General features: G+C 48.6%; 2 protein-coding genes across 3 annotated transcripts in view; one reads left to right on the plus strand and one right to left on the minus strand.

Annotated features, from left to right (window-relative positions):
* The window catches only part of qng1 (Q-nucleotide N-glycosylase 1), a 90,478-nt gene extending 86,176 nt beyond the window's left edge, over positions 1-4,302 (minus strand). The window contains exon 1 of the mRNA XM_070882417.1: positions 4,285-4,302. The gene's annotated coding sequence lies outside the window, so the exon portion shown is untranslated. The remainder of the gene's footprint in view (positions 1-4,284) is intronic.
* Positions 1-12,915, plus strand: part of LOC139265343 (kinesin-like protein KIF27) — a 165,736-nt gene that overhangs the window by 66,474 nt on the left and 86,347 nt on the right. For both annotated transcript variants that reach the window (XM_070882312.1, XM_070882322.1), the window contains exon 8: positions 10,978-11,111. In XM_070882312.1, the coding sequence (XP_070738413.1) occupies positions 10,978-11,111 (134 nt within the window). The remainder of the gene's footprint in view (positions 1-10,977; positions 11,112-12,915) is intronic.

Raw genomic sequence — 12,915 nt, forward strand, 5'->3', positions numbered from 1 at the left:
TGGCGAGGTATCAGTTCTACACATGCCAGCGATGTGAAGGTCAGGAAGTGGCGAGCTACGTCGCCGAGCTAAGGCGACTTGCAGGACAATGTGAGTTTGATGGCTATCTGGAGCAAATGCTCAGAGACTTTTTTGTACTGGGCATTGGCCACGAGACCATCCTACGAAAACTTTTGACTGTAGAGACACTGCCCCTCAAAGGCCATTGCGATAGCACAGGCGTTTATGTCCACTAATGATAACACCAAACAAATCTCTCAGCACACAAGTGCTAGCAATGTTCACAAATTAACTGGAACTGTGTTTGCGAGCAGAAATGTACAGGGCAGAACCCACGAGTCTGCAATTGCCAGCAGGCCTCAGATGACCCAGGTGACTCAGAGTCCGCAACAAAGGATGAATGCAAGGCAATTTACACCTTGTTGGCGTGGTGGAGACTTCCATTCAGCCTATTCATGCCGCTTCAAATGATATGTTTGCAAGAGCTGTGGAACAATGGAGCAGCTCTAATGAGCTTGCAGACGAGCTGCAAGCTCCGCAAAACCTGCCAAGCACCACGTGGCAGAGGAAGATCGGTCCACGGTGGATCGAAGCAATTTCAAGCCTCAGAGCGAGGAGGCAGATGCTGAAGTACATGGGGTGAACATATTTTCGACGAAATGTCCACCTATAATGCTAAATGTAAAATTGAATGGCTTGCCCATAGCCATGGAACTGGACACTGCCGCTAGCCAATCCATCATGAGTAAAAAGATGTTTGAGAGACTGTGGTGCAACAAGGCACTCAGACCAGCCCTGAGCCCCATTCACACGAAATTGAGAACGTACACCAAAGAGCTTATCACTGTCCTGGGCAGCGCCATGGTCAAGGTCACCTACGAGGGCATAGTGCACGAACTGCCACTCTGGATTGTCCCGGGCGATGGCCCCACACTGCTTGGAAGGAGCTGGATGGGAAAAATCCGCTGGAACTGGGATGACAACCGAGCCAGGCATTGGAAACTTTTCCAGGGCGAAGGTGCGGATCCACTTGGTCCCAGAGGCACGACCCATTCACCGCAAGGCGCGAGCAGTTCCTCACATGATGAGGGTGAGAGTGGAAATCGAGCTGGACAGGCTGCAACGCGAGGTCATCATCTCCCCAGTGGAATTCAGCGAGTGGGCCAGTCCGATTGTTCCAGTACTCAAAAGTGATGGCACGGTCAGGATTTGCGGCGATTTATAAAGTAACTATTAATCGTTTCTCGCAACAAGACCAATACCCGCTACCTAAGGCAGACGACCTATTTGTGACGCTGGCAGGAGGCAAGACGTTCACCAAGCTCGACCTGACTTTGACCTACATGACGCAGGAGCTGGAGGAGTCTTTGAAGGGCCTCACCTGCATCAAATACACAAGGGACTGTTCATCTACAACAGATGCCTGTTTGGAATTCGGTCGACTGCAGCGATCTTCCAGAGAAACATGGAGAGCCTACTCAAGTCGGTACCACGCACGGTGGTTTTTCAGGACGACATATTGGTCACGGGTTGGGACACCGTCGAGCACCTACAATACCTGGAGGAGATCCTCCAGCGACTGGATCACGTAGGGCTGCGGCTGAAGAGGTCGAAATGCGTCTTCATGGCAACAGAAGTGGAGTTTTTGCGGAGAAAGATCTCGGCAGACGGCATTCGGCTCACAGACGCCAAGACCGAGGCTATCAGGAATGCTCCCAGGTCACAGAACGTCACGGAGCTGCGGCTGTTCCTGGGACTCCTCAACTATTTTGGTAACTTTATACTGTGGTTAAGACCTTCTTCGAGCCCCTACATGTGTTATTGCGTAAAGGTGAAAACTGGGTATGGGGAATAAACCAAGTTGTTGCTTTTGAGAAAGCCAGAAACATTTTATGCTCCAACAAGCTGCTTGTATTGTATAACCCGTGTAAAAGGCTTGTGCTAGCATGTGACACGTCTTCGTACGGAGTCGGGTGTGTATTACAACAAGCTAACGCTGCGGGGAAGTTGCAACCTGTCGCCTATGCCTCCAGAAGCTTCTCTAAGGCCGAGACATGATTGATGAAGAGGCATTAGCATGTGTGTTTGGGGTAAAGAAGATGCATCAGTACTTGTTTGGCCTCAAATTTGAGCTGGAAACCGATCATCAGCCCCTCATATCCCTGTTCGCTGAAAACAAGGGGATAAATACTAATGCCTCGCACTATCAGGCACCGAGACCTGTGCGGATGCTCACAGTTGGCTACCATTGCCCGCCACGGGTGGAAATGGCGCCGGCTGCAAACTTGTTGATGATGGCGCAGCCCGTAGACTTGTTGATGGTCATGGAAGCATTTGAAAATGATAAATCACCTGCCACAGCCCATCAGATAAGGACTTGGACCAGCCAAGATCCTCTGCTGTCCCTAGTAAAAAACTGTGTACTGCATGGGAGCTGGGCCAGCAACCCGTTGAAATGCAAGAGCTAATCAAGCCATTCCAGTGGCGAAAGGACGAGCTGTTCATTCAGGCAGACTGCCTGTTGTGGGGTAACTGCGTAGTGCTACCTAAAAAGAGCAGGGAGACGTTCATCTCGGATCTCCACAGCACACACCCGGGTATAGTAATGATGAAAGCGATAGCCAGATCCCACGTGTGGTGGCCCGGTATTGACTCTGACTAAGAGTCCTGTGTACGGCATTGCAGCATGTGTGCTCAGTTGAGTAACGCGCCCAGAGAGGCACCACTAAGTTTGTGGTCCTGGCTCTCCAGACCATGGTCAAGGATCCATGTTGATTATGCGGGCCCGTTTCTCGGTAAAATGTTTCTGGTGGTGGTGGTGGATGCTTTTTCAAAATGGATTGAATGTGAAATACTGTCGGGAATAATGCCGCCACTGCCACCATTGAAAACCTGAGGGCCATGTTTGCCACCCACGGCCTGCCTGACATACTGGTCAGTGACAACGGGCCATGTTTCACCAGTGTCGAATTTAAAGAATTCATGACCTGCAATGGGATCAAACACGTCACCTCGGCCCCGTTTAAACCAGCCTCCAATGGGCAGGCAGAGCGGGCAGTACAAACAATCAAACAGAGCCTTAAACAAGTCACAGAAGGCTCACTCCAAACGCGCCTGTCCCGAGTACTGCTCAGCTACCGCACGAGACCCCACTCACTCACCGGCGTGCCCCTGGCTGAGCTACTCATGAAAAGGACGCTTAAAACCAGACTCGCGCTGGTTCACCCCAACCTGCATGATCAGGTAGAGAGCAGGCGGCAGCAACAAAATGTAAACGGTGGTTACGCCACTGTGTCACGGGAAGTTGATCTGAATGACCCTGTGTATGTGCTAAACTATGGACATGGTCCCAAGTGGATTGCGGGCACGGTGATAGCTAAAGAAGGAAGTACGGTGTTTGTCGTCAAACTAGACAATGGACAAATTTGCAGAAAGCACCTGGACCAAACGAGGCTGCGGTTCACAGACTGCCCTGAACAATCCACAGCAGACACCACCTTTTTCGAGCCCACAACACACACCCAAAGGATCAACGACACCACCCCGGACCAGGAAATCAAACCCATCACGCCCAACAGCCCAGCAAGGCCAGGCTCACCCAACAGCCCTGCAGGGCCAGCAACACGCCAGCCCAGCGAGGGCACAGCCAACACACCAGAACAGACATTTGTACCGAGGCGGTCCAACAAGGAAAGAAAGGCTCCCAACCGCCTCACCTTGTAAATAGTTTTCACTTTGACTTTGGTGGGAGAGTGATGTTGTGTATCTGTAAAGCATGCACTCCCATGTTCCGCCACCAGGGAGTGCATCCCCTGAAGTCCCAAGGAATCCCAGCATCCTTTGGGAGCACTATATATAAGCCGGCCCCAAAGGCCTGTTCCTCACTCTGGAGTGTCTTAATAAAGACTGAGGTTACTGTTACTTTAACCTCCCTATGTGCAGTCTCATCTGTGTTAGGAACACAATAATCTGCATGCCAGACATGAGACTCCCAATGCAAGTGCTCTACTCTGAACTCCTGCACGGCAAGTGAGCTCCAAGTGGGCAGAGGAAACATTTCAAGGACACCCTCAAAGCCTCCTTGATATAGTGCAACATCCCCACCGGCACCTCGGAATCCCTGGCCCAAGACTGTCCTAAGTGGAGGAAGAGCAACCGGGAGGGCGCTGGGCACTTCGAGTCTTGTCGCCGACAGAATGCAGAAACCAAACGCAGACAGCGGAAGGAGCGTGCAGCAAACCAGACTCCCCACCCACCCTTTCCTTCAACGACTGTCTGTCCCACCTGTGACAGAGACTGTAATTCCCATGTTGGACTGTGCAGTCACCTGAGAACTCACTTTTAGAGTGGAAGCAAGTCTTCCTCGATTTCGAGGGACTACTTATAATGATGAACCATTACAAGGAGACGAGAAAAAGATCAACAAGTTTAGTGAGAACTTAGTGGGGAAATAGAAACATAGAAAATAGGTGCAGGAGTAGGCCATTCGGCCCTACGAGCCTGCACTGCCATTCAATAAGATCATGGCTGATCATTTCCTCAGTACCCCTTTCCTTCTTTCTCTCCATACCCCTTGATCCCCTTAGCCGTAAGGGCCATATCTAACTCCTTGAATATATCCAATGAACTGGCATCAACAACTTTCTGCGGCAGGGAATTCCACAGGTTAACAACTCTCAGTGAAGAAGTTTCTCCTCATCTCAGTCCTAAATGGCCTACCCCTTATCCTAAGACGATGTGCCCTGGTTCTGGACTTCCCCAACATCGGGAACATTCTTCCCACATCTAACCTGTCCAATCCTGTCAGAATCGTCTACGTTTCTATGAGATCCCCTCTCATCCTTCTAAACTCCAGTGAATAAAGGCCCAGTTGATCCAGCCTCTCCTCCTATGACAGTCCAGCCATCCCTGGAATTAGTCTGGTGAACCTTCGCTGCACTCCCTCAATAGCAAGAACGTCCTTCCTCAGATTAGGAGACCAAAACTGAACACAATATTTCAGGTGAGGCCTCACTAGGCCCTGTACAACTGCAGTAACACCTCCCTGCTCCTATACTCAAATCCCCTAGCTATGAAGGCCAACATACCATTTGCCTTCTTCACCGCCTGTTGTACCTGCACACCAACCTTCAATGACTGATGAACCATGACACCCAGGTCTCGTTGCACCTTCCCTTTTCCTAATCTGCCACTATTCAATTAATATTCTGCCTTCGTGTTTTTGCCCACAAAATGGATAACCTCACATTTATCCACATTATACTGCATCTGCCATGCATTTGCCCACTCACCTAACCTGTCCAAGTCACCCAGCAACCTCTTAGCGTCTCCCTTACAGCTCACCGCACCCAGTTTAGTGTCATCTGCAAACTTAGAGATATTACACTCAATTCCTTCATCCAAATCGTTAATGTATATTGTAAAGAGCTGGGGTCCCAGCGCTTAGCCCTGCGGCACTCCACTAGTCACTGCCTGCCAGTCTGAAAAGGACCCTTTTATCCCGACTCTCTGCTTCCTGTCTGCCAACCAGTTTTCTATCCACGTCAGTACATTACCCCCAATACCATGCGCTTTGACTTTGCACACCAATTTCTTGTGCGGGACCTTATCAAAAGCCTTTTGAAAGTCCAAATACACCACATCCACTGGTTCTCCCTTGTCCACTCTAATAGTTACATCCTCAAAAAATTCCAGAAGATTCGTCGAGCATGATTTCCCTTCCATAAATCCATGCTGACTTGGACCGATCCTGTCACTGCTTTCCAAATGCACTGCTATTTCATCCTTAATGATTGATTCCAACATTTTCCCCACTACTGATGTCAGGCTAACCGGTCTATAATTACCCGTTTTCTCTCCCTCCTTTTTTAAAAAATGGTGTTACATTAGCTACCCTCCAGTCCATAGGAACTGATCCAGAGTCGATAGATTGTTGGAAAATGATCACCAATGCATCCACTATTTCTAGGGCCACTTCCTTAAGTACTGTGGGATGCAGACTATCAGGCCCCGCGATTTATCAGCCTTCAATCCCATCAATTTCCCGAACGCAATTTCCTGCCTAATAAGGATATCCTTCAGTTCCTCCTTCTCACTAGACCTACTGTTCCCTCGTACATTCGGAAGGTTATTCATGTCTTCCTTCGTGAAGACAGAACCGAAGTATTTGTTCAATTGGTCTGCCATTTCTTTGTTTCCCCATTATAAATTCACCTGAATCTGACTGCAAGGGACCTACATTTGTCTTCACTAATCTTTTTCTCTTCACATATTTATAGAAGCTTTTGCAGTCAGTTTTTATGTTCCCTGCAAGCTTCCTCTCCTACTCTATTCTCCCCCTTTTAATTAAATCCTTAGTCCTCCTCTGTTGAATTCTAAATTTCTCCCAGTCCTCAGGTTTGTTACTTTTTCTAGCCAATTTATATGCCTCTTCCTTGGTTTTAACACTATCCTTAATTTCCCTTGTTAGCCACGGTTGAGCCACCTTCCCCATTTTATTTTTACTCCAGACAGGGATGTACAATTGCTGAAGTTCATCCATGTGATCTTTAAATGTTTGCCATTGTTTATCCACCGTCAACCCTTTAAGTATCCTTTGCCGGTCGAGTCTAGCCAATTCACATCTCATATCGTCGGAGTTACCTTTCCTTAAGTTCAGGACCCTAGTTTCCGAATTAACTGTGTCACTCTCCATCTTAATAAAGAATTCTACCATATTATGATCACTGTTCCCCAAGGAGCCTCGTATAACAAGATTGCTAATTAGTCCCTTCTCATTACACATCACCCAGTCTAGGATGGCCAGCTCTCGAGTTAGTTCCTCGACTTATTGGTCGAGAAAACCATCCCTAATACACGCCAGGAAATCCTCCTCCACCGCATTACTACCAGTTTGGTTAGCCCAATCAATATGTAGATTAAAGTCGCCCATGATAACTGCTGTACCTTTATTGCACACATCCCTTATTTCTTGTTTGATGCTGTCCCCAACCTCACTACTACTATTTGGTGGTCTGTACACACCTCGCACTAGCGTTTTCTGCCCTTTGGTATTCCGCAGCTCCACCCATACCGATTCCACATCATCCAGGCTAATGTCCCTCCTTACTAATGCATTAATTTCCTCTTTAACCAGCAACGCCACCCCGCCTCCTTTTCCTCTCTGCTTATCCTTCCTAAATGTTGAATACCCCTGGATGTTGAGTTCCCAGCCTTGGTCACCCTGGAGCCATGTCTCCGTGATGCCAATTACATCATATCCGTTAACTGCTGTCTGCGCAGTTAATTCATCCACCTTATTCCGAATACTCCTCACAGAGCCTTGTCTTTTTAACACACTTTACCCCGTTAGAATTTTGCTGTAATGTGGCCCTTTTTGTTTTTTGCCTTGGGTTTCTCTGCCCTCCACTTTTACTATTCTCCTTTCTATCTTTTGCTTCTGCCTCCATTTTATTTCCCTCTGTCTCCCTGCATAGGTTCCCATCCCCCTGCCATGTTAGTTTAACTCCTCCCCAACAGCACTGGCAAACACTCACGCCAGGACATTGGTTCCAGCCCTGCCCAGGTGCAGACTGTCCCGTTTGTACTGGTCCCACCTCCCCCAGAACCAGTTCCAATGTCCCAGGAATTTGAATCCCTCCCTTTTGCACCACTCCTCAAGCCACGTATTCATCTGAGCTATCCTGCGATTCCTACTCTGACTAGCAGTGGCACTGGTAGCAATCCTGAGATTACTACTTTTGAGGTCCTACTTTTTAATTTAGCTCCTAGCTCCCTAAATTCGTCTCGTAGGACCTCATCCCATTTTTTACCTATATCGTTGGTACCTATGTGCACCACGACAACTGGCTGTTCACCCTCCCTTTTCAGAATGTCCTGCACCCGCTCTGAGACATCCTTGACCCTTGCACCAGGGAGGCAATATACCATCCTGGAGTCTCGGTTGCGGCCGCAGAAATGCCTATCTATTCCCCTTACAATCGAATCCCCTATCACTATCGCTCTCCTACTCTTTTTCCTGCCCTCCTGTGTAGTAGAGCCACCCATGGTGCCATGACCTTGGCTGATGCTGCCCTCCCCTGATGAGTCATCCCCCTCAACAGTACCCAAAGCGGTGTATTGTATATTGTGAACAGTTGTGGTCCCAGCACCGATCCCTGTGGCACACCACTAACCACCGATTTCCAACCCGAAAAGGACCCATTTATCCCGACTCTCTGCTTTCTGTTCGCCAGCCAATTCTCTATCCATGCTAATACATTTCCTCTGACTCCGTGTACCTGTATCTTCTGCAGTAACCTTTTGTGTGGCACCTTATCGAATGCCTTTTGGAAATCTAAATACACCACATCCATCGGTACACCTCTATCCACCATGCTCGTTATATCCTCAAAGAATTCCAGTAAATTAGTTAAACATGATTTCCCTTTCATGAATCCATGCTGCGTCTGCTTGATTGCACTGTTCCTATCTAGATGTCCTGCTATTTCTTCCTTAATGATAGTTTCAAGCATTTTCCCCACAACAGATGTTAAACTAACCGGCCTATAGTTACATGCCTTTTGTCTGCCCCCTTTTTTAAACAGAGGCGTTACATTAGCTGCTTTCCAATCCGCTGGTACCTCCCCAGAGTCCAGAGAATTTTGGTAGATTATAACGAATGCATCTGCTATAACTTCCGCCAACTCTTTTAATACCCTGGGATGCATTTTATCAGGACCAGGGGACTTGTCTACCTTGAGTCCCATTAGCCTGTCCAGCACTGCCCCCCTAGTGATAGTGATTGTCTCAAGGTCCTCCCTTCCCACATTCCTGCGACCAGCAATTTTTGGCATGGTTTTTGTGTCTTCCACTGTGAAGACCGAAGCAAAATAATTGTTTAAAGTCTCAGCCATTTCCACATTTCCCATTATTAAATCCCCCTTCTCATCTTCTAAGGGACCAACATTTACTTTAGTCACTGTTTTCCGTTTTATATATCTGTAAAAGCTTTTATTATCTGTTTTTATGTTTTGCGCAAGTTTGCCTTCGTAATCTTCCTTTCTTTATTGCTTTTTTCGTCATTCTTTGCTGTTGTTTAAAATTTTCCCAATCTTCTAGTTTCCCACTCACCTTGGCCACCTTATACGCATTGGTCTTTGATTTGATACTCTCCTTTATTTCCTTGATTATCCACGGCTGATTATCCCTTCTCTTACCGTCCTTCTTTCTTCTCCACGGACTCCCTGCTGCTCGCATATTTGAATCTGATGTAAATCAAAAAGTGGACTCCTTACTGTCTCTTCCATTAACCACCTCCTCATCAAATCAGTATATATTTCCAGTACTATGGCCCCAAGTTCCGACATGATTTGCTCCTGATTTTTAGGAGCAACTGGTGTAGAACGGAGTATCTTAGAAATTGGAATTCTCGACATTTAGTTTGCTCCAGTTCTAATCAGTTAGAACAGTTTCACTTTGGAACAGAATTTTTATTTCAAAAGGGGGCATGTCCGGCCACTTACGCCTGTTTTCAAAGTTTCGTCAGTGAAAACTTACTCCAAACTTACTTAGAATGGAGTAAGTGAAGATTTTTGTACGCTGGAAAAAACCTTGTCTACACTTTAGAAAATCAGGCGTAGGTTACAAATTAGGCGTAGGGAACGAGGTGGGGGGGGAGGGGGGGAGGGAAGTCATTAAATTCTACAATCAATCATTAGTTATACTTGTACAAATATTATACAAATAAATCAAACCTGAATAAAAATGTATAAGCAAAGAAAATATTAAATAAACCATCTTCCTACCTGTGTGAAACAGCAGCAGCATTCGAGCTGCTGTGCTTTAGGCAGGCCTTTCATGTTGGAGACAGGCAGGGGTGTGGCGTCAGTGTCTCGACGGCAGCGGTAGGCGGGAAGCAGCCTTCGAGCTGAGCTGCGGTGCTTGAGGCAGGCCTTCATTCCCCGCGAAGATGCAGCACCCGGATGGACTTGAGGCCATTCGGCCATGGGATTGCAGCGGCGTCAGTGGCTGGCCAGGAGCCGAAGAATGAACACAGGACACACGCAGCTGATTTAAGATTCTTTAGGCCGTTCGGCCATGCTTATGGGGCGGCGTCAGTGGCTCGAAGGCAGCCGAAGAATCAGGAGCGGAAGGATGGACGTGAGGCCATTCGGCCATGAGATAGCAGCGGCGTCAGTGGCTGGCCGGGAGCCGAAGAAAGAACACAGGACACACGCAGCTGATTAAGATTCTTTAGGCTGTTCGGCCACGCTTATGGGGTGGCATCAGTGCATCGAAGAAACAAATCTTCACTTTTTCTGCAGTCTTTTAAAAAATGGCCGAGTGCTAATGTTTGTTTGAGACTGCGCATGAGCGCACGCTCCAACGCGCACGTGCAGGGTTGCCGGCACCACGAAGGCTAATTTAAATTGTACCCGCCCCCTGCTACTTTGAAAATCAGCGCGAGTGTTAGGCTCCGCCCCCTGCTGCGAAGAGCGCGCCGCGTCAAGCAGACATCGAGCTCCAAGGAGCTCAAGAATATCGGACTTTTTTTTAAGCGCAGTTTTCGGCACGAAAAACAGGCGCCCAGCTCGGAGGTGCGCTGTTTTCGCTGCGGGACGAAACTTGGGGCCTATATATCTATGTGTTCATGGTATAGGTGTTTAAATAATGAAGATGTAGCAATTGATTAATTGTGATCAATACAGTGAAATTTTTCACATGTTCTGAAACAATTTATTGACAATATAGAACAATTTACTAGATTTGACATTCAAGGGCCACAATACTTCTTGCTTCTTGTCACAATACTAGAGCAAGGCACGTGTTCTTTCTGTACTCGACATATCTCTCAAATCTGGTGTGGAATGCATCAGTGATTATTTACTTGTAGCTTATTGTATCAAAATGTTCTTGTGATAAAATTTTGCTTGTGGTTGGTGCCTATAATAATTTTATTTCGAAACCAAATTGTAAAGATATTTTCCTCCATACTAGGTATTCAATAAATCAGACTTGGACTCGAAAACAAACCCATGTAATTAGTGACACAAAGTTATTCAAAAAAAATGTCTTCCACGTGGACAATCAGGAACAAGATGACAACAGAACCGAATTGGAGTCAGAGAAAGGTACACTGACAGTTTGAAAGTAATCAATGCACTAAGTAGCTAAAACTTTGTTTTTTAAATTTAGGTGAGGAATAGAATGAGGAATGGTACACTTTCCCAGCTGGGAAAGATGAAACGTTCCCATATAAGGTGCATAATGGTTAGATGCAGAGTAAATTCTCATTCACTATGCTCCGTCAGAAATTTTTGTTTACATTTTAGTAATTTTGTCTCTCTAGATTTTCTCCATTTATGCATCATTACCTGACCACTAGGACAAGCAAACTGAGAGTAGGGATAAAGGGAATGTACTCTGATTGGCGGGATGTGACAAGTTGCGTTCCCCAGGGATCTGTACTCAACTTTTCACCATAGAAATCAATGACCTGCATGAAGGAATAGAGTCATTTATCAAAGTTTGCAGATGGCAATATATTAGGAGCTACAGTTGTGTCGGTGTGAGCATGAAGTTATAAAAGGACATAGACAGATTTAGTGAATGGACAGAACTGTGGCAGATGGGAGTTCAATGTGTGGAAGTGTGAAGTAATCCATTTTGAATCCAAGAAAGACTATTTGGAATATTTCTTCATGGTAAGAGGCTAGGAACTGTGCAGGAGCAGGGGAATTTGGTGTTCAGGTACACAACCACTAATAGCTAGTACACAGGTACAAAAAGAAATCAAAATAGATAATGGAATGTTGGCCTTTATTTCAAGAGGGCTGGAATACAAAGCTGAGGAATTGATGCTTCTGTTGTACAGACCCTTGGTTGGACCCATCTGGAATACTGTGTTCAGTTTTTGACACCGCACTTCAGGAAGTAAGGGCCCAAGTTTCGAGCCGCGCCTAGAACGGCGCAGTCCCGACCTGGACGCCCGTTTTTCGCGCCACAAAGTGCGCCTAAAAGAAATCTCCAGATTCTCCAGCTCCCTGCAGGTCCTCTGGCCCTCGGCGCAGCGCAGCAGGAGTTGTAGGGGGTGGAGCCAGGTCCCTGCGCTGAAAACAGTGCTGGGACCTCTGCACATGCGCATACAGTGGGCACGCAAGTGCAGTAGCTCCAGGCGCCCGAAACTCTGTGGGAGGGGCCCGAAGCACGCAGCCCCTAGCCCTGGCCGAATGGCCTCACTGGGGCTGCGTGAATAAGGCTCCTCCCACGGCCAGCTCCTGCTTCCTTCCGACCCGACTCGACTCCCGCTTCCCGCCTCCGGACCGGACCCGACACCGACTCCCGCTTCCCCCCCCACCCCCCGGACCAGACCCGACCCGACCCCCCGGACTGGACCCGACCCGACTCCCGCTTCCCGCCCCCGGACTGGACCCGACCCGACTCCCGCTCCCCCCTCCCCCGCCTCCGGACCGGAACCCGACACCGACCTGACTCCCGCTTCCCCCCCACCCCCCCGCCCCCGGACCCGACCCCCCGGACTAGACCCAACCCGACTCCCGCTCCCCCCGGCCCCTGCCTCCGGACCGGACCCAACACCGACCCGACTCCCATTCCCCCCCCCCCAGCCCCCGCACCCGCACCCTCCCCCAGACTGGATCCGACCTGACCTCCCTCCCCCCGACCTGACCTCCCTCTCCCTCCCTCCCCCCGACCCGAACCGAACCGACCTCCCTCCCACCACCCCCCCGACCCGCGCTACCCCCGACCCGACCCAACACAACCTACCTGTAAATCTGGTGCTGGGGCCGGGCCCGGCCCGAAGTCTCGGGCCCGGCCCGTTCAGCCTCCCTCCCCCTTCTCCTTCCCCCCCCCTCCAATCTCCTTTCCCCCCTCCTCCAATCTCCTTCCTTCCCCCCCATCTCCTTTTCCCCCCCA

This window comes from Pristiophorus japonicus, chromosome 1 (genome assembly GCF_044704955.1).
Source record: "Pristiophorus japonicus isolate sPriJap1 chromosome 1, sPriJap1.hap1, whole genome shotgun sequence".
Taxonomy (NCBI): Eukaryota; Metazoa; Chordata; class Chondrichthyes; family Pristiophoridae; genus Pristiophorus; species Pristiophorus japonicus.